We start from the raw sequence: 27,613 nt of genomic DNA on the forward strand, positions 1-27,613 counted from the left end.
AGTTATGGTTTACCTCTAGACTTTTGAAGACTATATACAACTTCAGCTTTATTGTGCAGTAGTGAAAGTGTTCATCGAATGACTGCAGGGTATAACAGTTCATATTCGATCTCGTATTTTTTTAAACAATGTGGTCTCGGTTAATTTATTTATTTCTTTCTTCCCTCTCCACCAAGTCTCTTTAGGTTTTTATAATTAATTCAATATCAGGTTGTGCTTGTTTTTCCTTATTTTTTAATTTTATTTTTGTGGTATAGAAATTATGTATCTTTTAAGTTTTTGTTTGGTTTCTACAAATTTATCGGATATGTTCATTTATCTGTGGCATTCCTGATTCATTTGTAAGAAAAAATCAAACAAAATATTTTAGTCATTTTTGAGGAAACTGGTTGTCTACAAATTTATGAAATACCAAAAGAATTTGAACATTTTATTTATTTTGGTTTTGAAGCAAGTTTAAATGCCAAATGTTGAAACCTACACATGGGGCTGCAAGTGGGTATCTGCTAATAACTGCTTTTATTCCATACTTGTTGAATTTTTATGCGATTAGTTTATGCTTAGACTTGGAGCTGAAATTAATATATTTTGCGCACTGATGAACACACGGTTTGTGTATAGGCTAGTTAAATGGGCTGGCGTACTCCATATGGTGGTTCGTTGGTTGGTTGGTGGGTTATCGACTTGGCCACTTTCGTTTAATTTAAATATAATCAACTTCTATTGATTCATTAACTTCATCGATAGTTAGATAGTTTCTTTTCTGCAATCCTACACGTTTGAATGCACTCAGGGTCTTTTGAACTTTAAATAAATAATAATTATATAATTGAGTCATTAGAAGGTGTGTGGGACTAATTTTAAAATTATTGTATGGTCTTAGCTTTCTCTAGTACAAGATATGAAGCTATTAAAATGGTTATTATTTTAACTATGAAACTGTTTTTGATATAAAATTGTTTATTTTCATTTTTGACTACTGTGACGTTTAATTCTATTATTATCTTATATTTAATTTTTTTTCTTTTTGGTAAAAGAAGCTTGTTATTCATAATTGACTTATGCTTAACAAATTGTCATTTTAACTGAAACAATAATTTCAGTTCTGTCATCTTACTGATACAGGTGTAACACAAAGTTACAAAACTTACTCAATGAGTTCCGAATTGATAAATAAAGTGAATAGGAGATAGGGGAAAAAACTTCTTGCACCTACAGAGAAAACCTAAATATTTGGCAGCATTCTTGGCGATTTAGAATATATGATCACTCCATACAACAATTGTTTTGGGATGCACATACTTAGAACTGGAAGCTAGTTAGTCCCCTCAATGCAAGTAACACTCATTAATAGTGGCATTCGGCGAGGGTTACGGTTTTGCGACGGGAGACATCATTCTTCACGGTTTTTGTTTCCCTATTGATCGGACAATGGGGTCAAGATCGGAATTTAATGAGCTTATCATACGATGCTATTGGTAGTCCATATCCGAATAACAAGGATGAAAATCTAAAAACGAGTACGAAAAGCTGATGGCACTGTCATGAGCGAAACAATTAAGTGGCTTATGAAAACTTCAGACACTAAATCATTTATAAAAATTATATAAAAATTGAAAGTAGGAAAATTGTGGGAGACAAAACGGAGCCCTGAAGCAACATAATTTATTGTGTGCTTATCTGATTTGAACCCTTCCAATACTACTTAAATTAAACGGTCCAAAAGCTAATTACTAACTCAATAAAGAAAAGATTCATCAATACCAAATGCACACATCTTTGATAAAAGAACTTGGTGCCCAAACCTATCGAATTCCTTATAAGTATCAAGTGCAATAATCTTACTTTGTCCAAAAAGATGTACAGATTTGTTCCATTGTTGGGTGAGTGGACCTATTACTACGAAAGCCATACTGCCGGTCACTTTCGTTATTCAAGATATTTCTTAAAATGAAAATTGATCAGCTTGTACATGACCTTGGAAAGAAGGGACGTGACACGTGAGTGGAATTAGACGATAGTAAGACGGGGAGGAGGATTCACCTTTTTTAGGGATAGGCTGGACGAATGCTGTTTTTCATCCAATTGGAAGGAGACCAGTAGGTAGGGACAGATGGAAAAGCTTAAGCAGTTGTTTTGCCAGCGTTAAAGAACACCTCTTCAGAACAATAGCGGGGATACTATCCGTGCCAGCGGATTTGTGAATTTCAAAATCTTTTAGTGCTCTAGCAATTGTATAAGTACGAAAGAATATTCGTAACATAGAATCGTTTACGCTTTCAAGTACAGAGTTAGTCATGTCACTAATTGACAGCATCGAATTAACAGCAAACTGTGCTGCAAGCAAAATTGACTTTATCAATCAAGCTTACAGAAGGAGTGTCATTGGAAACGAGCGTAGAAACTGACGATGACATACTGCGCACATTTTTGACAAATGCCCAGACATTTTTACTACATTTGAGACATTATACCATTTTTTGCCGTAATTTATGGTCATGTAAAATGCGTTTAATGCATCGAATATGTTCGTTAAAAGTCTTTGAGCTTGCTTGGCCCGAAAGAACGATCTCGTTGGAAGTGGAATTCGTATCCAGACTTGGGCTACGATAAATAAAACATTTATGAATGATACGCATTTGTGAATTCAAACTACATAATATGATTGAAATTTGTGTAGTACTCCTGGTGTAATGGAGATGCATTGGACTGTAATGTCAGAGGCCTTGGGTTCAATCCCTGCTTGTGCCATCTAAAGTTAGTTTTTCTTTTCATACAAATTGCTGTCACAAATTAGCCGGTCGGATTCGGCTAAACAAGTTGTAGGTCTCCTTTATGATTTGAGCATCGCTTTGCCGTCTGACTGATTGACAACATTTTAGGCTTAATTCTAACATAAATAATATTTAACAATAACTTAAAATAAAACATTTATTGGCACAAAGGGGGCCTAACTTTATACATTGATGAATTACAAAAATTAACATGTGTTTAACATAAAGTCGTTGGCTTAAAAAAGAGTGTTGTTGGCGAGGTTCATCTCGGGTTTTTCAGTCCCGGTTATCCTGATGGAGGTTGGTTGGGTGTGGCGGTGTTCAGCTGCGGTAGTATGCTGACTCCAGGCCAGCATAGAAGAAGACGTCGTCGTTGTCGTCAGTGGGGAGTTTGTCCAAGATATCCATACCACAAAGGTATCTCGGGTCCGGGTGTTGTTCCTGATTGGTCATCCTTCTCATTAATTGGTTAGGGTGGCTGGCGACTTTGGTGATTATTAGCTTCCTTGCTGCCTGTGCAAGGAACTGGTCAAGTGGCTTGATTTCAGCTTCTTCGTAGACTCTGCGCTATAGTGCTTCTGTCGTTGACGGTCGAATTGTAGATTGGTGCATATCCTTAGTATATTCCTCTCGAAGACTGTAAGTTTTTCCATTGCAGTTTTTGATATGGTGAACCATATCGGAAAACTGTAGGTGATAACCGGTCTTAGCAGTTGTTTGTATACATCAACATTTTCGTTGGTTTACTTAATCCAGTTTTCTTCTTCAAGAGAGGATGAACTCGATGGAGTGCGATGTTGGCTTTTGTTATTACAGCCTTAGAGTGACGTGTATTTAAAGGTATTTGGCGCACTTCTTGACTTTAATCCTTGATCCATCCGGTAACGTCAGAACAAGCTTTCGGGCCACTACCGCCGATCTACAGCTGCTGTTGTTGGTTACAGGTCTCCGGAAGCATACCAGTTCCGATTTGGAGGTATTTATCCTTATTCCCCACTTCTGGTAGTACTCGTAAAGTCTGCTTATGTGTGCTTCTACTCTTCGGGCTGCGATCGTAGGAAACATGGATGACGAATAGGTGAGTGAGTCATCTGCAAACAGCAGGTTCTCACAATCCGTTGGCACTGGCTGGTCAGATGTCATCAGGCTGTAGAGGAACGGTCCAAGTTTCGATCCTTGAGCCTATACGTCTCTAATCGTTGACTTACAACTATCTATTTCTACGAAGAAGTTTCTGAAAGAAAAAAAAGAAAACATAATTTGTATTATTGGCTGTGGGATATTAAAAATTCGGAGCTTATGGATGAGGGCCTCAATCCATACGCTATCGAAAGCTTTCTCGACATCCAGAAAGCATCCAACTGTGGCTCGGTGGCTATTGAGAGCAGCGGTGACGTCGGACCAAGAATTACTCTTGGACAATTTGTCAATTCCTCGCAAGAGCCAGTAGCTGTGAATAAAACTTTAGGTGGAACTGGCAGGGATCGTACTATCATCATGCCACGGGTACTACTACAAAAATAGCTAAAATAAAATTTCCCCTCCGACGTCGTGGTGTAAACATTTCGGCTACAAAGTTAGTGCGCAGTGTTTTTGACGTTTCACAATCAGCTGATTGGTAAGGGCACAAGGATTCAAAATAAAATGATTAATCATATTAAATCTTCTATTTGGTTTTATTGACTTTAAAAAGAAAACAAACTATATAAAGTTCTGAAAACACAAATGTTTCCTATTTTATATATTTGTAATTTTTATTAATATGACAGTTCCGGATTGACTAGCTTTGTAATGCAATTTTTCATTCACAAAACTTGTTGAATTTTGACTACGTAGTCACAAGCTTTATGAATGCGCCCATTGATGGAACCCAAATTATCTGGCGTGACAGTCCTACGCCCTACACACCACGGTAAGGGTACTAAAAATAGTACTTATTTATTTCAATTTAAGGTTTATTATATTCACGTATTAATAATGTGAATATTTGTCGTGACTATTATGACATAGTTCTAAAGGGTTATCCATTTTATGGTTTCAAAAGTAAACGTAAATAAGACACATGTTTTTTTTCGTGATATTGCTTTTTTATTATAAAGTTTGAACGTTGACATAACGTGTGAAACACTACATCACTTAAATGACCACCACGCGAATTGTTGCTAGCGTTGATTCTTTTGAGGTAGTCTTCGACCACTTTTACACACATATTGAGCGGTATCTCAACCATAACTTGACGAATGTTGGTTCTTAAGTGCTCAAGAGTTAAAGGTTTATCTCCATAAACACGCGCAGCATTGCCAAATCGAAGGATCTTGGTGGCCAGTTGATATCGCTAAGATGAGAAATTACTCGGCCAGGAAATGTCTCTTGCAACTAAGCCATATTTGATTGAGTGGCACCGTCTTGTTAAAACCACATATTTTTCAAGTCGTATTCTTGAACAACAGGCAAAAAAAGTCGGTTATCATATGACCATAACGCTCCAAATTGACGGTGACAGTCGTTCCATCGTCGTTTTCAAAGAAGTAAAGATTTATTCATACCTATGGACCAAAAGGCGCACCTATCAGTGACTTTTTTGTATGTAACGGCCACCGAGAGAGAAACGTACGTAGAAGAAAATTTTGTTCGAAAAATCGCCGTCCACCACCTGTTTGCCCATTCGACGTATCTACGACGTTTTGAATGGTCAGTTGGCTTCAATTGTTGTGTCAGCTGGAATTTATTTGGATGTAGGTGTAAATCCAAAGTCCTAACTCATGAAAACGACCAGGAATTGACACATTCTGGTCTTTGACAACGCTTTCACTTAAAATTTACATTTACAAATATCATACGGTTACCTAATTGACATGGTGGTACCCGTGGCATGATGGTTAGTGCGTTGGACTGTCATGCTAGAGGTCTTGGGTTCGATCCCTGCCTATGCCATCTAAAGTCTTTTCACGGGTACTGCCTCTTGCGAGGAATTGACGAATTCTCCAAGAGTAACTATTGTCATGAAAAAGTGCTTTCTCAAAATTAGCCGTTCGGAGTCGGCATATAAACTGTAGGTCCCCTCCATTCCTGACAACATTACTCGCACACAGGAATGGTTGAGAGTTGTAAGTCACTAGGCCTTGGTTCTCAACGGACTGTCGCGCCACCCAATTTATTTATTTATTTTACCTAATTGACATGAGCTTAATATTAAAAAATGTTGTTAGTTTAATTGCAGAAAATATATATCGTGCTTCTTTTAATAGTTGGTAAAGGATGTTAACACAACAATAAAGTGAATTTTCTTTGTTACGATTGTGACACAAATCATTTTATTTACTATTGAAAAACTAAACAACCAAAAAACCACGGAATATTTCTTGTAACTTTTGTGACACATATCATTTTTGTTGCAAAGCTACTCAAACTCTTGTTTAATTGAACTCCGAAAAGACATACAATTGTTTATTCATATTCATTATTTTTTTTTGACTTCATGAGCAATTTTTTGCAATTTTTACCTTTCAACTTTTGGTCATATTTTCAATTTTGAGACACCTTCAATAAGTTCTGTATCATTTTTTTTTATTTTCAGAATATAACCCGATGTCACATGATATGCGGCCAAACGAAAGTCCCACAAATCAATAACAATGACTTCAAAATACGAACGCATAAAAACAGAATGCAAAAAAAAGGCTACCCACTGGGAAGATCCTGATTTTGCAGCTGTTCAAACTTCTGTCTTCTACTATCAAACACCTCCGTTTACGTTTCAATGGAAGCGAATACCAGAAATTGCGCCAAACGCATCATTTATGAACGAAGGCGAGAATTTCGATATAATCCCTGGCAAAATGGGTGATCGTTGGCTTGTCTCATGTCTGGGAGTTTTATATTCGCTAAAGAATCTTTTCTATCGAGTTGTACCGGCCGATCAAAGTATCGAGAATTCTCATGGATTGTTTCGATTTAGGCTGTGGTGGTGTGGCGAATGGGTGGAAGTTCTGGTCGATGATCGTTTGCCAACGATCAATGGAAAGTTGGCGTTTCTGCAACCACAGAAGTCAAATTGCTTTTGGGCGTCATTGTTGGAAAAGGCTGTAGCCAAGTAAGTTACTTCTTTTGTTGAACCTTGGAAAATTTTGATGATATTTGTCTGATAGATTACATGGATCGTATGAAGCTCTTAAATATGGAACACGATCGGATGGCTTAAGTGATCTCTTAGGTGGTATCGTAGAAAGTGTTCCAATAAAAATCAACAACGATCCCATAAGGCCTATCCAGCTGAGATCGTTTCTGGATACTACCTGCATTGTAACCTGCATCGCAACAAAGACCGCCAACGGTCAGTACAAAAACATTCCTGAAAGGCTGGCGAATGGAATTTGTGTAAATGTCAACTATCGTCTGTGTTCGCTAGATAAGGTAAGTTCGCACTTTGTGTGACAAACTATCCCAGAGACTTAATAAACTTCTTTTTTTCTCTACCGTAGGTTGAAACACTCCTTGGAGATGCTGTTCAGCTGGTTCGACTGAAAGATCCCATGGCATGTGAAACGTTTGGCACTAAATCTGGCTACAATGGCGAATGGTCAGCAATGTCCCAATCTTGGGACAGAGTATCAATTCAAGAAAGAGATCGGCTTCTTGGTCAATTGGATGTTGGAGAGTTTTGGATCTCGTTCTTGGCCTTCACACAATCCTTCACTTTTCTCGAGAGTGTCCATTTGGACACAGATACAGCCAAAGATGAACTGTCATTGTCAGATCGTCCCAAACGGTGGCAAATGAAAATGTATCAAGGTCAATGGCGCCGAGGTGTCACGGCGGGTGGATGTCGAAACCACGAGTCTTTCCACATAAATCCACAGTTACTCTTGAGCATACAAGAGAAGGAGGAAGTTGTGATAGCACTGAATCAGCACACGGCTATTGAGCCAAAAGTCATCGGTTTTACTATGTACAAACTAAATACAGGTTAGGACAGCTCGTTTTGACTATTCGTAACATTATTTCATTGTTTTATGTTTGCACTTTCAGTCAATAAAAGTAAATTAACTGAATGCCTTCCAAAGGAATTCTTTAAAAGTCAAGTTAGCTATATCAATTCTGACTACGGAAATACTCGACACGTGTGCTACAGATGCAGTCTCGATGTGGGGAAGTATCTACTCATGGCCACAACCTATGAACCAGGTGAAGAATCATGTTTTACAGTGAGAATATTGGGAAGCTCATTGAGGCTATCCCAATTGGAAACACAGACAATGATGCTGTTGGATCCGTTTCCGGCGCTTAATTTGAATAATGAACCTGATAGTGCTAAGGTGAAAAAGTGTCAGTATGAACCAGTTTTTATGCAACTGGCCGATGAAAATAAGTGAGATATTTTAATTATTTGTTTATTTTTAAGAAATTTTAAATAAATTTATTTTTTTTAGATCAATAAACTGTTTTGAACTTCAAGAACTTTTAGAGGCATGCTTACCAAATGATTATATTAAAGGATGTGCAAATATTGACATCTGTCGGCAGGTCATTGCCTTGCAAGACGTGAGTATGATGAAGGTATTTCAAAAATTCCCCTACAAATATAGGAAGTGCAAATGGGCTCCCCAAAAACTTCCAAGGGCTTCCAACTATGTTATTGACACTCAAAATTAGTGTTTAGGAACTTTTATCTTATACCACTTTGGTTAGCTTACACGAAAGATAAGCCCTCTCTGGCAAGCAAATACCTAATAACTTCTGTTTCGAACGGAGCGAAAGAAATTTTGAAGAGCAAGGCCTTGAAGACATTTTGTTTGCTTTCTCTTTTACTCATAAGGACTTGGGACGATATTCACAATGGACCCCACTCACTCACTTAGGAAAATATTTAGCGGAAGCAAGATGAAATACAGCATGAGTTGTGAAATGTGAACACCGCCTCAGGAAACTAAGATAATAACAATAAACATCAAAAATATGCACATATGCTAAATAGTGGGAAAACAATTAAATTTTTTTGTTAGAATGATTCGAGTTGATGTAGAAACTGTCAAAATAACATATGGCAAGTTTAGGACGAGTCTAGGAAAATGTTGATACTGAACTCTTTTAAGGCGAATAATTTTGACAATTTGTCATTTTGGATCGTTTCCACTCATGTTTCTTTTCTTTTCTGTTTCTAGTTGTAAGGCCATACAATTATGAACCGTCAAAATGAGTCGCCCCAAAGTAAAACTTCTAAGGAAGCTGCTCAAATTAGACTCTATTGCGGCTATCATAAACTGTCAAAATGTGTTCCTCTCTGTTTTTATTTCCTTTTTACTTCCTCTGTTTCATTTTCTTTCCATTATATTGAATTTTTATTTTATTTTATTCATTAAAAAAAATGGTTTGTTTAATTTGTCGTTGCAGAAAACTGGAACAGGTCGAATAAATTTCATCCAATTCAAAACTTTCATGGTGAATCTCAAGTCGTGGCAGGGTGTTTTTAAAATCTATACAAAAGAAAAAGCCGGAGTGCTGCGAGCTGAACGCCTTAAAGATGCTTTATGTGATGTGGGTTTTCAATTGAATACAGAAATTATGAATGTTCTTATGCATCGTTATATTCGAAAAGATGGTACTCTAAGATTGAGTGACTTTACATCGGCCATTTTACATTTGACAACAGCTTTTGGTTTGTATTAATTTTTAAATATAGCCCAATCTTTACTAATTTTTGTATTTATTTTATGTATTTTTTAGAAATTTTCCAAAAGAAAGACCATGATCAGGATAATGTAATTAAAATTGAAATGTCCGATTGGATTAAGTCGGTAATGAGGTGCTAAAATCTATGTTTAATTAAAAAGAATAAAAACAAAACGGAAATTCAACAAGAGTATTCTCGCTAACTAATTTTATTATGGATGTCTATTTTGTTTATAAGAAATTATATAATATTTTTTAATGTTTTACTTTTTAGGAAAATAACGTTATTTTTGTGTAATTAATTTTTGTTATAATCTATATTATAGTGTTACTTTTTTTTTAGTTGTTTAAATGTATATTTAAATAAAAATAATAATTAAAAAAAAAATGTCACGCAGTTTGTAATTTTAAAATTTTTTTTGATTACCTCCAAAAAAAATGTACATCTTTGTCGACTCCGTAAAAAGCTAAAATGTTTAAGTGAGTGGTATCTAAATTGGACTTTTTGGAAAAGACTCATTGTGACGTTTTATAATCACAAACAATTGGCCAGTTTATATTTCTAAGATTTCTGAAAATTCTCTTAGACGGATTGAAAGAAAAGGAAATATAAACGCGACACTGCCTTCCGCGTTCTGATACGTCAAACAGAGCGTGGTCAGCTTTCGGCGTTCTATTAATCCATTATACTTAAAGCCAAGTCAACTCTTTTTTCTTAGCTGTTGTAAATAACTGCGACAAAAAAAAAAAACTATAAAAATCCAATATTCTTTTTGAACAGCAACATTGTAAAAATCTACAACTTTAATTTGACCGTCGCGTTCTATTTGTGATCGCTTTCTGTTCGAACAACAACGTATAATTCAATTGAAGGCAGAAATCGCGACGGGCAAAATTGTTTCCCGTCCTGTTTGACCGGGCCTTCATACCATAAAGTGGGAGTGCAAAAAAATATGATAAGAAGTCAAAATGAGCCACTTTAAGAAACCAATGTAAGAACCCATAAACAGTGGTAGTCAATTTTAAGAAATTTCGAAATTTTCGACACATGTAAGGGTAGATTGAAATTCAGAATATTGAACTGAATATCAAAGCCAAATTCATCTTTCCATTTACTAAGCTAGTGGCTGCGTAGTCAAGGCTTTCTGATTGACTAGATGCCCTTCAACATCGTATTACATTGTACACAATGATTTTGACGTTTCACAATCAGCTGCTCGATAAAGACACAAGAATTCAAAATGAAATAAATCCGAATCCGAACGGCTTAGTCGAGAAAGCACTTTTCATGTCCAAAATTACTCTTGGAGGATTTTTCAATTTCCGTTAAAAAAAAACGATAGGAAGGGATTGAACACAAGATCTATCGCAAAACAGTCCAACTACTGACGTTTTATTAGAAGTTTAAAAACAAATGTCATTCTACAAAATTAATTAGCATAATCTTTGAACTGATAGATATAATGTGTCAATTTTCAATAACATAAAAAAGTCTACATCGCAGAGTAAAAGGGAAAAAAAGCTTTTAAAGAGCAGATATGCGCGTTAATTTTATGCTCATGGTGTTTCACTTTCACTTTCAGCATTTATTTTAGAATGTTCATGCTCTTAAAATGCTTGTAGCAATTTAGTATCAAAAAGCTTTTAACATGTGATCACGGATTTTTTTGATAACGTTTTAAGGCAAGAAAAATCAATAATATCAAAACAAAAAGATGATTCATTTAACAGGAAAAGTGGCCATAATCACGGGGCAAGCTCTGGAATTGGTGCTGAAACTTGTGTTGAATTTGCCAAAAATGGTGCACATATCGTTGCTGTTGGAAGAAATCTCGAAAACCTCAAAGAAACACACAATTCCTGCATCAAAACTAATCCCAATGTGAAATGTTTACTTATTCAAGCTGATGTAACAAAAGACACTAAGAAAATTGTCGATCAAACGCTGGCGGAGTTCAATAAAATCGATGTTTTAGTCAATAATGCCGGTATTTTGGCAAATGGTGGAATTCTCGATATGGACGTTGAACAACTCGATACTGTTATGGATGTGAATTTACGATCAGTTTTTCAATTAACCAAATTAGTGCTACCGCATTTGATCAAAACGAAAGGAAATGTTGTAAATGTTTCGAGTGTAACTGGAATACGATCGTTTCCGAATGTTTTGGCTTATTGTGTTTTGAAAGCGGCATTAGATCAGTTTACAAAGTGTGTCGCCCTAGAAATGGCAGAACATAGTGTTCGAGTGAATTCGGTTAATCCGGGAACAGTTGTGACGGAAATTCATAAGAGAGGTGGTATGGATGAGAAGAGTTATGCTGAGTTCTTGGAACATGGTAAAAATACACATGCTCTGGGGAGAGTTGGAAATGTTTCGGAAGTAGTTCCAGCTATTGTGTTTCTAGCTAGTGATGAGGCGAGTTTTATAACTGGGACTCTGTTGTCAATTGATGGCGGAAAGGGGATTATGTGTCCAAGATAAAACCTTTCAAAAACTTAGACTTTTGATTGTTTACATTTTATATACATATGGTAGACCTAAAAATGCGAGAATGTCGATGCAAAAATTAAGCAATATGTCATACTTAAATTAAAATAAAAAGTAAATGGAAAAATCTTAGCTTCATTAGTTTAAGTCATTTATAGTTTTTAAAGCAAGTAAGTACTCTACTGCTATGAAACAGTTTAAAAATCAACGTTGTCTTTTTTTGCTTTCTATTTTTAAAATTACAAAGTAAGGATACTAAATTGTATGTTCTAATAAAAAATGTGGAAAATATGTTTAAAACCGAAGAAAGAATACCCAAAAAAATCTATGAAAAAGCATTTTCAATCAGACCAGTGGTAATGTTGTAAGCTATTATATCTATAGAATCAATCATATCACGGGGTAAAAAATACAAAAGGTATTCTAATTCAACTCAACTCTTATGCTTGAAAAAGATGAAAGAGTTGGGGAATTCAATCAAATTCATCACTATGAACAACTAAGATATGAGATAAGGTAGAAGTTTTGGGGGAAGTTTATCCACTTTTTACGTATTATCCCCAGTGCTGAACATTTGAAGTCTAACTAACGCTTAAAACCAAAACCCTTCAGGATGTGGGAAAGAGGAAAAGCAGATGGATATAATTTTGATTTGTATATGGAAGTTAAAATATCTTTCGTCAACAATGCCTACTTTTGTATTATTTAAGGTCTATCTATAGAGAATCTGTGTAAAGTCTAAGCCCTTTGAAGAACTCAGTAGGAGTACCTAGAAATTTTGTGTCAAAACAGCATGTATAATGTTTTTTTAATATTTGGGAACTCAATCAGATTGACTGAGAAGGAGAATAAAATATAAACGCAATTCACTATTCTTTCTCAGCTAAAAGTCCAATTAGCTTTGCATTGTGCGATTGACTGTAAGTTGAATAATACAAATTTTATTCTAAGATTTCAGAGGCAAAAGTAAGAAATTTGTAAAAGAAGTTTTGGTTTTGTTTCTGAGAGGAAAAATTAAAAGAAAGCGTATAAAAAATGCTAGGATGAGTCCACTGCGAATATTTCCGTAAAAGAGTTTTAATTGCGATCTTTTAAGAACTTTGTTTAAATTTAATTTCAAACACACGTGCGTTTTGGAAATACTTTGACAGCTACAGAAATAGGGAAAACAGGTACTTTTAAGGATTTAGGACTCTCAGGACGTGAAGTAGCAAGGAGACTTGGTCCTTTATTACGTTAAGCGAATCGAACGTTGGACTGAAAATTAACGTTTTTGACATCACTCATTTCTTCAATACCATTTTAACATTCACTTTCAAAACCAACTTTTTTGGAAAAAGTGATGTTAACCCTCCGCTAATTCTTTGGCTGCACGTGGTCTGTTAAGGGACCTAACATTCCACGTGCATATCCGAAGTTCGTTGTTTAACTCGATTGCGTAGGTTGTCAACAGTATTCACTAAGTAGATTGGCGTTACTGGAACTGTGGATGCCACCGTTGATTCCATCTCGGGAATTCCTCCGCCGCCGTCTGGATAAGGAGAGGTGCCTTAGTGGAAACACCTCTCCCCCCTCTCTCGTTTACTGCCCTTAACAGCTTTCCACTGGGGTTGGAACACAATCTCCAGTTGAGGTACTAGGCACCCGATGGTCACCACGGGGAGTTGAGAATAGGAGTTGATAGGCAGAGGTGGGTTTTGACAAAAACCTGTGGACGCTTGTGTCCTCTTGAATGCACATGCCTAGCATTTGAATATCAACACAACAACAATGAAGGATGAGAGCAAAACAAAGTATACATGCTGTCATCAAGAAAGGACCTACAACACCGACGTCTTGGTCAAAACGTCACCATGGACAGACGTAACTTTGAGGTAGTCAAGGACTTCGTCTACCTAGGCTCCGCTGTAAACGCAAAAAACAACACCAGCACTGAGATCAGACGAAGAATAACACTGGTAAACCGCTGTTTCTTTGGGCTAAGAAAGCAATTGAGTGGTAAAGTCCTCTCTCGAAAGACCAAAGTATCGCTATATAAGACCCTTATCATCCCCGTCCTTTTATACGGTGCAAAAGCATGGACTATGACAAAAGCGGATGAAAGCACCTTGGGTCGGTTCGAGAGAAAAGTTATTTGTGTGATCTACGGTCCCGTATGCATCGAAGGAGAGTGGAGGAGAAGATGGAACGACGAGCTGTACGGGCTGTACAGCGACGTAGACTTAGTCAGAAGGGTAAAAGTCCAACGACTAAGATGGCTGTGTCACGTAGAGCGCAAGGAAACCAATGCTCCGTCCCGGAAAGTCTTCGAATCCACACCCCCAGGACAGCGCAGTAGAGGAAGACCGCGAATCAGTTGGCGCGCACAAGTGCAAAGTGACCTAACTCAACTTGAAGCGTGAAATTAGAGACTAGCTAGGAACCGAGCTAAATGGAGAAATTTGTTGGTTGAGGCCCTAGTTCACACATGTCTGTATACCTTAAGTAAATAAGTAAGATGTTAAAACATTTGGATTTTGCTCTTTATTGGATATCAGAAATGTTCGCTCTAAGTGGAACGTTCGATTTACTTCTCGTAATAAGGACCTTAAAAGAAGCAACAGTAAGCCATCATATTGCTGGTCCACAAAAATATAGAGAAAAACAAAAAGGGTACAAGACAGAAACAAGAACATCATAAGAGAAGCGGTTAATTCTATAACTTGTCTCAAATTTCACTCTACCAACGAATGTGAATGTAACACGTTGTCTTTTCCGGTAAAAAAAAGGATCAAACTTGACAGGCCGTTAATAACAAATTGTATTTCCATGATCTGAGAAATGCTAAGCTTATTTTGGAAAGACATCATAACCGTACATCAGGAGCAATGGTGTGGGGAGCTATAACCTCCTATAGCACATTAGACTTTTAGTTTAAGTCCACAATAATGAACGGTTTTCAACTATTTATTGGAACGGTTATTTTCAAAAATGAAAATCATTTTAAGACCTCTGCCTTTTCCAAAAAGACAACCGAGAGTTGTTATAGAAGTTGAATTCAATGAGAATTCAACTTCTATAACAACTCCCTATATTCAACGCGCTTTAACATAATTAAAAATGTTTGGCAGTGGCTTTTTCATAAAGTTTATGAAGTTGACAGATTTGAAGCGCGATTCCTAAGCCTCATTCTAGTGACGCACTTTTGTGTACCCTTTTAAAGTAGTTTACTTTTGAATCTTTGGGATCTCGCTTCCATTTTTCCCTTTAATTTCTGATTCGAAATACGTAACTTTTTACAGGTATTAAATGTATATCGGCACATCACTTCCACCAGCTAATAAAAACGAAAATTGATTCCAAAACGTGTGGCCTCATCCTAGTGGTTGGCAGTGTACCTAATACATAAAGTTGCCATTAAAGAGTATAGATGTTTAAAAGCGTTTAATATTTCGATTATGTGGCTTACTTAAGGTCGACCCGATTTTCAAAAAATATAGACTTTGGTTACTACAATGAACTAAGGTTTTCAAAAAATTTCAAAGCTCGAAAATTAGAATAGAAATGAATTAAAAAAAATATTTTCCCACATTTATTATGAGTCCTCACTTTTAATTATTGAATCTTATGTTTTCGTCGTTTTTAAAAATATGTTTTTAATTAAATGTTCGGTCCCACTGCTCAAAATTAACAAATACATATACGCTTTCAGCATAATTTTTATACATATATGTTCAACATTTAAAACAAAAAATCTTGTGATAGCTTTGATGAGTGATGACTTTTAAAAAAGTTTAAACATTTCGTTAAGGTTTATGCTGGCCACATCACAACTAAGATGTTATGAGGAACGATACAATATATTAAAACTTAGATGTATAGCGGGAATCCGTTTAAATTTAATACACATGACAATTTTCACTTAAATATCAAATAAAATAGCTACTATATTAACTTACATTAATTATATGAAACTTAAAATTAGTTTAAACATTTCTAAAATGTCCAATTTTCATTTTAAAATGTTGTGTAGGTTTATTCTTGAATTTCTGTTTTAAATAATAACTTCCAGCACGCAAGTCCATAACAAAATTAATGCTTCACAGTGATGATCGCAAGTCACTGAAACAAAAAACCTTTATCACCAGATAACCAGATATGAATACAAACTTAATTCTTTGTGGAATGAGAAATTTTATCCTGATGGAAGTTAATTAGATCAAAGATTTAACTGTCCGGATTTATAAAGCCAACCCCGCTGAGGAAAACCGTAATAAGTTCAAACAAGCTAGAAAGACCTGCAGCGGTCATATTCAGCGAACCAAATTTTTGCATGAACTGAAATTAAGGGAAAAAATACTGCAATATCCCAATGGTAGTAAAAATGTGAGCTTGATTGATAAAGCCAATTTGCTTGCAGCACAGTTTGCTGTTAATTCGACACTACCGGTGAGTGTTATGAGTCACCCTGTTTTTGAGAGCGTGAACGATTTTATGGGTGCAGTTGCAAGAGTACTAAAAGACCTTCACATACACAAATCAGCTGGCCCGGATAGTATCCCCATTATTGTTCTGAAAAGGTGTTCTTCAACACTGGCAAAACCACTGCGTAAGCTTTTCCATTTGTGCTATTCTACAGGTCGCTTTCCAAGTGGATGGAAAACTGCATTTGTCCAGCCTGTCCCTTAAAAAGGCGAATCTTCCTCACAATCTAACTATCGTCCAATTGCACTTACATCCCTTCTTTCCAAGGTAATGGAAACGCTGATTAATTTTCATCTTAAGAAATATCTTGAAGAACGGAAGCTTCTTAATGAGCGGCAGTATGGCTTTCGTTGCAATAGGTCCACTGGTGATTTCATGGTTTATCTCACCGAACAGTGGAACAAATCTTTACATCGTTTTAGAGAAAGTAAGATTATTGCACTTGATATTTCAAAGGCATTTGATAGAGTTTGGCACCAAGCTCTCTTATCGAAAATGCGTGCATTTGGTATTGATGAATCCCTTCTTCGTTGGGTTAGAAATTACCTTTCGGAACGTTCAATTCAAATAGTATTGGACGGGATCAAATCTGATATTCACAAAATAAACGCTGGTGTGCCCCAGGGCTCCGTTTTGTCTCCGACGCTCTTCCTAATTTTTATTAGTGATCTTCTGTGTGAAACTTCTTACCCACTAAATTGTTTCGCTGATGACTGCATCCTCTGCTTTTCATATTCGTTTTTAGATCCTCATCCTTGTTCTTCCCTCCTGCAATGCCACTTTCCATGAGTGGTACTTGCATCGAGTAGACTGAATAGCTATCAGTCCTAGGTATGTACATTACAAACCACTTGTGGTGGAGTAATCACATATTTGACATCGCCAAAAATGCTACAAAGTGTTTAGGTTTTCTTCAACGATGCAAGAAGTATTTTACCCCTTTTGATCTGGCTAGAGAATAATTCCCATATTTGGGCAGGTGCTCCTATACCCACTTGAGTCTTCTGAACAGAATTCAAAAGAGAGCTCTAAAAATGATTGGTGACCGTTGTCTAACTGAAACTTTTGCATCTCGCTAATACCGTCGTAAGGTTTATTGTCTCTCATTATTTTATCGCTACTTCCATAAGCAATGCTCTAATGAATAGCCAGTTGCATTCCTTCCCTCAAACAATTCAACCGTAATACTCGTTCGTTTAAGATGCCCATCAGTTTACCCTTGAGCCCAATTTCGGTCGTACTGTAAAGTACAGAGATTCTTTTTTTAGTCGTACTACACGAATGTGGAATCCTTTACCAGACTCAATATTTCCCACTGATTATAATGTGCAGGCATTCAAAACCAATGATTTAGATTAGATTAGATAGATTTTTATTTACTTGCAATTATTTGTACAGTTTCATTAACAATCTTTAAAGCATGGTTTTGCCGCCTGTCTGATTGAAAAAGTTTTAACTGTATTAAAGTTTTGTAATTAATTTAGTTAATTAAAAATGTTCATCTCTAATTCTGCTTCTATAAATAAGAGCTGTTTTGCAATATATAAGCATTTTAAACACATCTACTTCATTTAAGAGAGCTAAAGTTTCGTTTTCTGATAAAAAGTCTCTACCAAGTACATTTCTACTAGTTCTCCTCAGGACTGGACACCTTCCGACAAAATGAAAAATAGCCTTTCGTTCAGCAATGTTGCAAATATCACATAGCAGTGGAAGATCTTTGCGATGTGGAACGTAATTTATGTTTAGCAGTTCACCTCTTAGCCGAAACATGTTGTAGATTTGCTCTACAGTATTTATGTCCTGGAAGTAGTTCCTTTCATTAAGATTATAATTTAGACTGCTATAGATCATCCGATGAAGTGAGCTGGATAAAAAAATAAATAAATTGGGTGGCGCGACAGTCCGTTGAGAACCAAGGCCTAGTGACTTACAACTCTCAACCATTCCTGTGTGCGAGTAATGTTTTCAGGAATGGAGGGGACCTACAGTTTATATGCCGACTCCGAACGGCTAATTTTGAGAAAGCACTTTTTCATGACAATAGTTACTCTTGGAGAATTTGTCAATTCCTCGCAAGAGGCAGTACCCGTGAAAAGACTTTAGATGGCATAGGCAGGGATCGAACCCAAGACCTCTAGCATGACAGTCCAACGCACTAACCATCATGCCACGGGTACAGTGAGTGAGCTGGATGCCTGTTCTTAAATTTTCATCATGACGCCTAATTACCTGGTTCAGTGACGATTTCCATGTACTCTGTTCACTAAGATTTAAAGTTACACCTGTATGTTCTGCTAGCCCAATCCACTCTTTAACCCATCCTGTTTTGCTTTGTATCGCTTGTAAAGCTGCTTTTTTTGGTAAGCGATTGTTGGACATATTCAGTACTTTCAGAATGCAATCGACTTGCAGCTTTAACGTTTTTATGAAGAGTGGGGATAAGCCTGTTGGGGCGCATGAAGGAAGGCGAAATGTTCGTTTTAAATAAAATCTCAGGAGTTTTTCCACAGTCTCAAATTTCTTTGCTCCCCACACTTGGGCTACGTAAAACAGAATTGATTGGGATACTGCTTCGAAAACTTTATATTTACTGCTATGCGCAATGTTTTTGTTGTTGAAAACCTCTTTCCATGAGACGTTAATCGCGGTTTTAGCCTTAAGAAGTTTTTCGTTGAGGTGTTTTTCCATACTTAAGTTTTGGGTAAAATATACTCCTAAGTATTTGTATTCTTTCACCTTTTTTATGTTGTCATTGTTAAAGTACCATTGTTCACTTCAGCTTAACCTTCCTCCACATTTCTTGATAACCATTACTTTCGACTTGCTCAGGTTTCTTCAATATTCCGAAAGTCGATTTATCATAAGCTGTAAGGATTGCTGTGCGTTTGCCAGCAAGACCATATCATCTGCGAAGGTTAAGGCTTTAATGACCTCTCCAGCATATATAAAACCTCCTTTTAATGCGTCAGTGATGTCATTTATAAATAGTGCAAATAAGCTAGGACTGAGAGCACAGCCCTGTGGTACTCCCGACTGCGTCTGAAACCATTCAGATACCTGCTTTCCATTCCATACCGCTGATCTCATGTCTGCGTACAAGTTCTGAATAACTCTTCCAAACTTAAACTACATCCCGGATCCAAACAACAAACAACCTGAATCCGGCTGGAGACTCATATAATAGATTTTTCGAGTCTATCCAAGTGTTCCGCCGCTTTAGTAGAATCACCGTAAAGATTTTATAGGAAGCGTTCAAAAACGAGATTTCTCGTTGTTGCCTTTTTGTGTATCGGAAAAATCAAAGCATCTTTAAACTGCTGAGGGATGATTCCAGTTTCAAAAATTTGATTATATATGTTTGCCAGGTTCTTAATCAGTTCCTCAGTGCCATATCTATAGAATTCCGTTGGTATCCTGTCTGCACCTGCCACTTTTCCATCTGCTAGTGCGTTTACCGATACGCGAACCTCATGCTAGGCAATAGCACTGTCTAACATCTCGTCCAAAATTGCTGGGTTCAGCAGTTAATTGAAATGATTTCGTAGAGTAGAAGTATCCAATCCACGACTGATAATATACTTCGATCCATTTAGTTTTCGGGCCAAGTTCAAAAATTCAGAGGGATTACTACATCTAGCTAGCTTTTCTGCCTCAGCTTCATAATAGTTTACTCTTTTTTCCTAACAAAGCGCTTTATAAATTTGATTGTGTTCAATACATTGGTTTTTTGCATAGCATTCGTTACTACGTCTAAACTCATTAAGCCAAGCAAATGATAATTTTTCGCTCGCGCACAAATTGAATCAAAACCAATGTGCATCGGTATCTCTGTTCAAATCCTATCGTTCCTTCCTAATTACTCGCACTTTGTATAGTCATTATAAGGGTATTCATATCCCCTCGAGTGCGAGTACAATATATAAAAAAATCTGTTTTAGGGTTGAAGATAAGACAAAAGTTTAAAAAAACGAAAAGGGAGAGCTTAAAGTTTCTCAAAGAAAAAAATTAACTCTTGTCCCAACAATAACCTTAAACATTAATTTAATTGTATGACCCTCTCCTAGTTGAAGTAGAAATCCCAGGAATCACTCAGATTTTATATATTTTTTACTTTCAAACCCAATAAACAACCTTTATAGAATTGTTGTAACTCAAGTGATGATGCCCTTAAAAAAGTACTTCACTTTAAAAAAAAAAAACATTACAACAAATGCTATCATTATTTATAAACAAACAAACAATATTGTAAAGGCAGGTATGGGGTATAGGTACCTACCTATAATTTGTATGTACTTTTTTATTCAATGATTGATAATAAAAACACCGAGTTTCATTTCTTAACGTCCAGTATCATTTAAAAGCTCAAACGCAGAGGAGATAAAATTGTTGTAATATAAAATCAATAAATTACAAATCTTTTGAATTAAGTAGTTAGTTGAATTGCAAGTCACATATATTTTATAATTAAAACAATGACCTTGAATAAGAAAGTCGCCATCATTACGGGTGCAAGTTCTGGAATTGGAGCTGCAACATGTGTGGATTTTGTGAAAAACAATGCAAACGTCGTTGCCGTTGGTAGAAATTTGGAAAATCTAAAACAAACCTCGGCTGCTTGTACCAAAGCCAACCCGAAAGTAAAATGTCTAATCATCCAAGCTGACGTCACAAAAGACACTCAGAAAATCATTGATCAAACTATTAAGGAATTTGGTAAAATTGATATTTTAGTCAACAATGCTGGAATACTGAAAAGCGGTACAATCTTGGATACTGAGAGTGGAGATTTCGACTCGATTATGGATACTAATTTGCGAGCAGTTTTCCAGCTGACCAAATCGGTGGTTCCTTATTTAATCAAAACCAAGGGTAATATAGTGAATGTTTCAAGTGTGGCGGGGATACGATCATTTCCAAATGCCTTGGCTTATTGTGTTTCGAAGGCTGCTCTAGATCAGTTTACCAGATGTGTGGCCTTGGAGTTGGCACCTCATAATGTGCGGGTGAACTCGGTTAATCCGGGTGTTGTTATCACAGAGGTTCACAAACGCAGCGGAATGGATGAGAAAGCTTATGCCGACTACTTGGAGCTTTGCAAATCTACACACGCTTTGGGCCGTGTTGCAACTGTGGACGAAATTGCACCTTCTATTGTATTTCTAGCCAGTGATGCAGCGAGCTTTATTACAGGGTCTTTGCTCCCGATTGATGGTGGCAAGAATGTTATGTGCCCAAGATAGATTTGTGTTCATTTTTGTTTCAATAAATGCTATGGGATGAGTGAGATGTTGGAGTTTGTTTTTCTAAAGTGAAAAGTCGAGTTTTAAGAAATTAAAAAACGTTTTTTTTAAAGCTAAGTTGTATTTTAATAAAAACTAAAAATATTTGTACAAGTAGCGTGCATGACTAGAGAACTTCTAATCTCTTTAAGTTCTCTTCCAAAAGCGTCCATTTAGGACGACGTTTATATTACATGAAATCTGTGTTAAGGTGTGACTTTTTTCTAACGCAGCGATCAGGAGTGTTATTTATCTCCCAATTCCTTCGTTAGTCGCTTAGTCTTGCGAACAGTCAGACAATATAATGTTGATCTTCACTGTTGCTCCGCAATGTGTTAAGATGAACATCATTATACCCTTCGGCTTCAGTGCTTAGTCAAACTTCTTCACCCTTTGTTTCCGCTGTCCATTTCGGCCATCCTGATGAGCCTTCATATGCAAATACCAACCATTCCGGGACCGCCACTCCTTGTTACACGGTTCACATTTGTACATCTTCTTGTCTTCATGACTCAGCATATGATCCTTGAGTTCGGTGTGCTGTTTGAAGGCTTTCTGGCACACCGAACACGCATATGGCCGTTCATCTGTGTGTGTCCGCATGTGCCGTCTCAGATCATCTGACCTGGAGAATGTCCAATTACAGAGTGGACAAGCTTTCTGTTTGGGACAGGCAGCATGAGTGTTTTTGTGTCGACGCATGGACTGGATATGCACAAAGGCTATCGAGCAGATGTCGCATTTGAATGGCTTCTCGTCTGGATGTTCGTCTCTGTAGTGTCGGATCAGGTCACGTTGCAGGTTAAATATCTAAATAATAAACAAAGTCGTAATCAAGAGAAACACCATGACTTTATTTTCATGCTCACTTACAGATTGACAGAAATCACATGGAAAGATTTTATTTGCATTTTTCAAGACGACAACACGTTCAGAATTCTCATCCTGTTCGGATATCTCACCTAATTGTTCGATTTCCATCATCATCACTTCATTTTCATTGTTGTCGTCGTCGCCTCCGTCCTCGTCATCTTGCAGAATGTCATCAATGGGACTGAGAATATTCTCATCCACTGAGAATTCATCAAAGTTTAGGATTTCGGTTGCTTCTTGTTCTTGTTCATTGCATTCGGAGTAATCTTGAGCTTCAGTGTTGTTTTCAGGTGGAATTTTGTCCTCTCGAAACTCTTTTCCTTCTTCTTCTTCTTCATCTCCGACATCCTGTATTTCAACTCTTAAAGGAGTGTCTTCTTCTGCTACATCATTACTAGGATTTTCGTCCTTCAATGAGAATGACACAGATTGAAGAATTTCATTGGCTCGTTGACTTTGGCAGTGAAAACTAAAAGAATTCTTAACATTTTGGAGACACGCATTGCAGATATGACGAGGTAACATGTCATTAGTTGGTATCTACTCGAAAACAAGTGCTTATTATGTTTGCTAAGAAGGCGTAGAGTAAAAGAATTTACCTTGAGTCCAGTGGCAACTTCGAATGCTTCGAAGAGACGCGCCAACTTGCCATTGCATCCAATGATGTAAAGAGCTTCGTTCTCCAGATCATTGTCTTTGGTTTCACGCAAACAAGTACGGCAAACTTTGGAGAAGTCTATATCACTATTGGGGGATATTTCAAATGTAATGGCATCTGTAGAGAATAATTTCGTTCCGATGAGATGTAGTTGTTCATTCATATTTTTAATTTATTTTAGTTTTTCATTTAAAATTGTAAACAAATTGCAGAAACCAATTATATTTTTCTTTTTTTTGTGTTTGAAGTTTTACGTTCTGATGATGTTGACGTCTTGGATTGTTTGTTTGTGGATTGTATTATTCAAACAGTTCCACAAGATGGCAGAATAGCAGTCGGTAAGATAGTGTAAATGGCATTACCATGAAGGTGGCATTACACTAGTTTAGAGTTTTGATTGTTGATTAAGGTCGAAAATGCATTTATTTAAAGTATTCTAATAAAAGAGTTGGGTTTGTATATTTATAAATTATAACTTGGCTTCAAATAATAAGAAAAGGTAAGCTCAATGACTGGTTTCTTTTGAATGTCTATTCAGAAGTTTGAAACGTTGTAAAGTGTTCAGGAAGACATACATTTGAAGAAATAAAGTAACTGTCAAACTCAACTGTCATTTGAGTTGTTAAAATAACTACAAATTTTGTAATTCAAAAGTGGCCAACTTAAGCTAATTAATTATACGATAGCGCAAGTAGTACGCTTGTACTTACACATATCAAATCTATAATATTGTTATGGAGCTGTTTTGTTTGAAAACTTAAGTAAAAAAACCATAGCCAATAGTTTTCGCCCCGTAAAAACCTTCGATGATAGTACTATAAGTTTTATATACGAATTCGAAAATATTAGTGAAGCCATGTTCATGGATTTTTCGAAGTTTACAGTTTAAATGAATAGTATAACTCCATTTTTACCGGCGGGGGTAGATTACGACAAAAGCTATATGTAGTTCCAACAAGACGGAGAAAATGAAAAATGTATGACCTTTCATGTTAACCCAGTTTTTTTGAGACTTTTGACTAAAAAAAATCAAAAATATACCCATGCTCTGCTACTGAAAAGTAAACCTGAACTTGGTCTATGAAAAAGTCTTTGCAAAACAAACATTCAGAACAACGAATTTTTGAGCTTAGTGATAAATGATTGTCGAATAAACAAAAATAAGTTATAAAATAAAATACTGAAGCTTTAAAATAAGTATTCTCAAGAAAGTCGAAGTATATTTTTTGCTTTTTGGACCTTCAGGTAGGGGGTTATATCATCGGGGTGAGATTCTGGCCACTTAAAAACATCACAGTTGCGAAGCACTAACAAGCCTCGGATACAGACGGATTAACTGTTGACAACCTACGCAAAGGAATTAAGGACAACAAACTCCGGATATGCACGGGGAATTTCAGGTGCCTTAACAGACCACGTGCGGCCGAAGAATAAGCGGAGGCCCTAGACTGCTATGAGGCAGACATTACCGCCACCGGATAAAAAACTACGACATTTACCTAATATGCTACCACGAAAACCAACAGCGCTTATTTGGATGCGGCTTTGTCATTGGAGCTAGACTTTGGCAAGAAGTCTTGAGCTATAGGTGCATCAATGAGCGCTTCATGACCAAACGCATCAAGGCTAAATTGGGCAACATTAACCTGATATGCGCGCACGCCTCCACAGAAGAGAAAGCCGATAACGTCAAAGATTTGTTCTTCGAGCTCTTAGACAAAATGTATGAGCAGTGTCCTAGCTATACGATATTAAAATTGTCCTGGGCATTTTTAATGCCAAGCTAGGAAGCGAAGACGTTTTTGGTGGAATAATCGGGAAAAACAGTATGTTTAGGCTCATACGTTTTGCTACGGGGCGAAACGCCATGGTAGCCAGTACGCGTTTTCCACACCTCAACATCCACAAAGGAACTTGGAGTCAACTACATATTGCGATCGACGTCAGACACGATTCCAGCATCATGGATGTCCGAACTTTCCGAAGAGCTAATATCGACTCAGACCACTACCTCGTTATAGCCAAGATAGCACTTCGGATTTCCAGACCCAAGTCAAAACAGGGAGGTGCTGGGAGAAGGTACAACGTCGAACGGCTACAACCGCAAGAGGTCCTTCTCCGACCAGGTTACAAGTAATCTCTCTCGAAGTTCTATGCCGCCAACACAATGTATCGCAAACCAGTGGCAACATTACCTAGATGCAATCAGAGAACCGTCTCTGATGTGCTGGGTTTCAAGCAGCCACCAACAACGAACCCCTGGGTTGATGAGGAATGTCGGCAGGCAAATGCAGCATAAAAGAACGAGAGCTGCTCATGAGCTCTATGAGCAAAAGACGCTAGAAGAACACCGACTTCTCAGGAGGAAAAAGAGAGGGCATGAGTTGCGTGCGGTCGAAGATGTTGAGAGGTTTAAAAGCAGGGAATAAAGTTCGAAAGTTTTATGAACAGGTGAAACGAAATTCACAGGTACATAAACCTAGAACTGAAGGCTGCAAAGACGAAAGTGGAAACATCATAGTGGAATCGCAGTCAATGCTGAGGATATGGAAGGACCACTTCTGCAGACTGCTGTCAGGCAAGATGATCCATTCAACATAGACGACGAAGGCCAACAATCCCGTCCTCCCGACTTAGAAGAAGTAAAGATTGCCATATCTAAGCTGAAGTCTAATAAAGCCGCTGGAGCGGATGGCTTGAATGCCGAGCTCTTTAAAGCAGCTAGAGATAAGTTGGTTAGACGCATGCACCAACTTATCTGTAAGGTATGGTCGGAAGAAAGCATGCCCAATGAATGGAACCTCATTCTTTCTTGTCCGATCCTGAAAAAAGGAGACCCTCTAAACTGCACCAACTATAGAGGAATCATTCTACTTAACATCGCATATAAAATCTTCTCTGCCGTAATATGTGAACATCTAAGGCCCATCGTCAAGAACCTGATAGGCTATTAAGAGTGTGGTTTTAGACCAGGAAAGTCTACTGTCGATCAAATAATCACATTACGGCAGATTCTGGTAAAAACCCAAGAACACCAAATCGACACCCACCATCTTTTCATTGATTTCAAGGCCGCCTATGACAGCATCTACAGGGACAAGCTGTATAGAGCCATGTCTAGTTTTGGCATCCCTGCCAAACTCGTCCGTTTGTGCAGGATTACCATGGAGAATTCACGGTGCTCCATAAAGGTTGGAAACAACTTAACAGAACCTTTCGATGTCAAAAAAGGTTTTACACAAGGTGATGCGCTGTCATGCTATTTTTTTAGCATCGTGCTTGAATGAATAGTGCAGAGCTCACACGTCAACACTAGAAGCACTATCTTTCAAAAGTCTGGTAGTCAAGGACGAAACCATCCGCTGAAATCAAACGAAGAATAATTCTTGCTAACTGGTGTTTCTTTGGGCTAAGAAAGCAATTGAGTGGTAAAGTCCTCTCTTAAGGGACCAAAGTGTTGCTATATAAGACCCTTATCATCCCCGTTCTGCTATACGGTGCACAAGCATGGACTATGACAAAAGCGAATGAAAGCACCTTGGGTCGGTTCAAGAGAAAAGTAATTTCTTCATGTGATCTACGGTCGGGTATTCATCGAAGGGGAGTGGAGGAGAAGATGGAACGATGAGCTGTACGGGCTGTACAGTGACGTAGACTTAGCCAGAAGGGTAAAAGTCCAACAAATAAGATGGCTGAGTCACGTAGAGCGCATGGAAACCAATGCTCCGGCCTGGAAAGTCTTCGAATCCACACCCACAGGACAGCACAGTTGAGGAAGACCGCGGATGAGGTGGCGCGCACGAGTGCAAAGGGTAATTTAATCATTTTTGAAGATGTGTGCATGTAGTAAAAGTCCAAATTAAAAAATTAAACTTTCATTGGCACTTAGTTAAACCAACAAATATATGAGTAAATATTACTGACTCTAACTATAAAAATTCATTGAAGAAGTGCATTGAACATTCAGAATAATGAGTTTATTTAAACTCAAGGTTTTACTCCAATTAGTTTCAAGATTAAAAGAGAAACGCTTTTAAAAAATCCAGTGGAGAATTTCGTTGACTGTGAAAAACCAGCCCTTGGGAATGCCCAGCCCAAATGGAAAAATAGAAAATTAGTATGGATACACATTTATAAATAAGGGCCGATTAGGTATAAGTGTTTTTGAAACATCTCTTCCTTCAATATTTCTTCTCTTACACGAAAGAAAATAAACCATCTTTGATGACCTTATGCTTCATAGAAGATAAGTTCTATTTCTAATTAACTTTTCCTGCACTTTTCCAACACCGTACAACTGCAGCTTGTTTCAAAGTTTTTAAAGCAATAGGTATTCCTTTATATAGTTTTCAATATTCCTGGTAACTTTCATCCAACTTACGGCACTCCATGAGGTGTTTGT

General features: G+C 37.1%; 3 protein-coding genes and 1 pseudogene across 7 annotated transcripts in view; 3 read left to right on the top strand and 1 right to left on the bottom strand.

Annotated features, from left to right (window-relative positions):
- The window catches only part of LOC129953814 (calpain-C), a 34,200-nt gene extending 24,498 nt beyond the window's left edge, over nucleotides 1-9,702 (top strand). For 4 of the 5 annotated variants that reach the window (XM_056067293.1, XM_056067295.1, XM_056067296.1 and 1 more), the window contains 7 exons: nucleotides 6,352-6,867; nucleotides 6,923-7,187; nucleotides 7,256-7,739; nucleotides 7,803-8,142; nucleotides 8,204-8,330; nucleotides 9,165-9,429; nucleotides 9,498-9,702. In XM_056067293.1, coding sequence (XP_055923268.1) covers nucleotides 6,410-6,867; nucleotides 6,923-7,187; nucleotides 7,256-7,739; nucleotides 7,803-8,142; nucleotides 8,204-8,330; nucleotides 9,165-9,429; nucleotides 9,498-9,583 — 2,025 coding nt within the window. In that variant the 5' untranslated portion in view covers nucleotides 6,352-6,409 and the 3' untranslated portion in view covers nucleotides 9,584-9,702. The remainder of the gene's footprint in view (nucleotides 1-6,351; nucleotides 6,868-6,922; nucleotides 7,188-7,255; nucleotides 7,740-7,802; nucleotides 8,143-8,203; nucleotides 8,331-9,164; nucleotides 9,430-9,497) is intronic. The other variant, XM_056067297.1, reaches the window with a different exon arrangement.
- Nucleotides 9,703-10,986: 1,284 nt separating this feature from the next.
- On the top strand, nucleotides 10,987-12,066 carry LOC129953819 (3-oxoacyl-[acyl-carrier-protein] reductase FabG-like; annotated as a pseudogene).
- An 8,693-nt stretch (nucleotides 12,067-20,759) lies between these two features.
- LOC129953820 (3-oxoacyl-[acyl-carrier-protein] reductase FabG-like) lies at nucleotides 20,760-21,685 on the top strand. The gene has a single exon (XM_056067305.1). The coding sequence runs from the start codon at nucleotides 20,874-20,876 to the stop codon at nucleotides 21,639-21,641; it is 768 nt and encodes a 255-aa protein (XP_055923280.1). The 5' UTR covers nucleotides 20,760-20,873; the 3' UTR covers nucleotides 21,642-21,685.
- Nucleotides 21,686-21,761: 76 nt separating this feature from the next.
- Nucleotides 21,762-23,479, bottom strand: LOC129953817 (zinc finger protein 271-like). The gene is made up of 3 exons (XM_056067300.1): nucleotides 23,153-23,479; nucleotides 22,554-23,093; nucleotides 21,762-22,490 (listed from the first exon to the last, which is right to left on the bottom strand). Exons 1-3 carry the CDS (start codon nucleotides 23,372-23,374, stop codon nucleotides 22,053-22,055), a joined length of 1,200 nt encoding a protein of 399 aa, XP_055923275.1. The 5' UTR covers nucleotides 23,375-23,479; the 3' UTR covers nucleotides 21,762-22,052.
- Nucleotides 23,480-27,613: the final 4,134 nt, after the last annotated feature.

This window comes from Eupeodes corollae, chromosome 1, assembly GCF_945859685.1.
Source record: "Eupeodes corollae chromosome 1, idEupCoro1.1, whole genome shotgun sequence".
Lineage (NCBI taxonomy): Eukaryota > Metazoa > Arthropoda > Insecta > Diptera > Syrphidae > Eupeodes > Eupeodes corollae.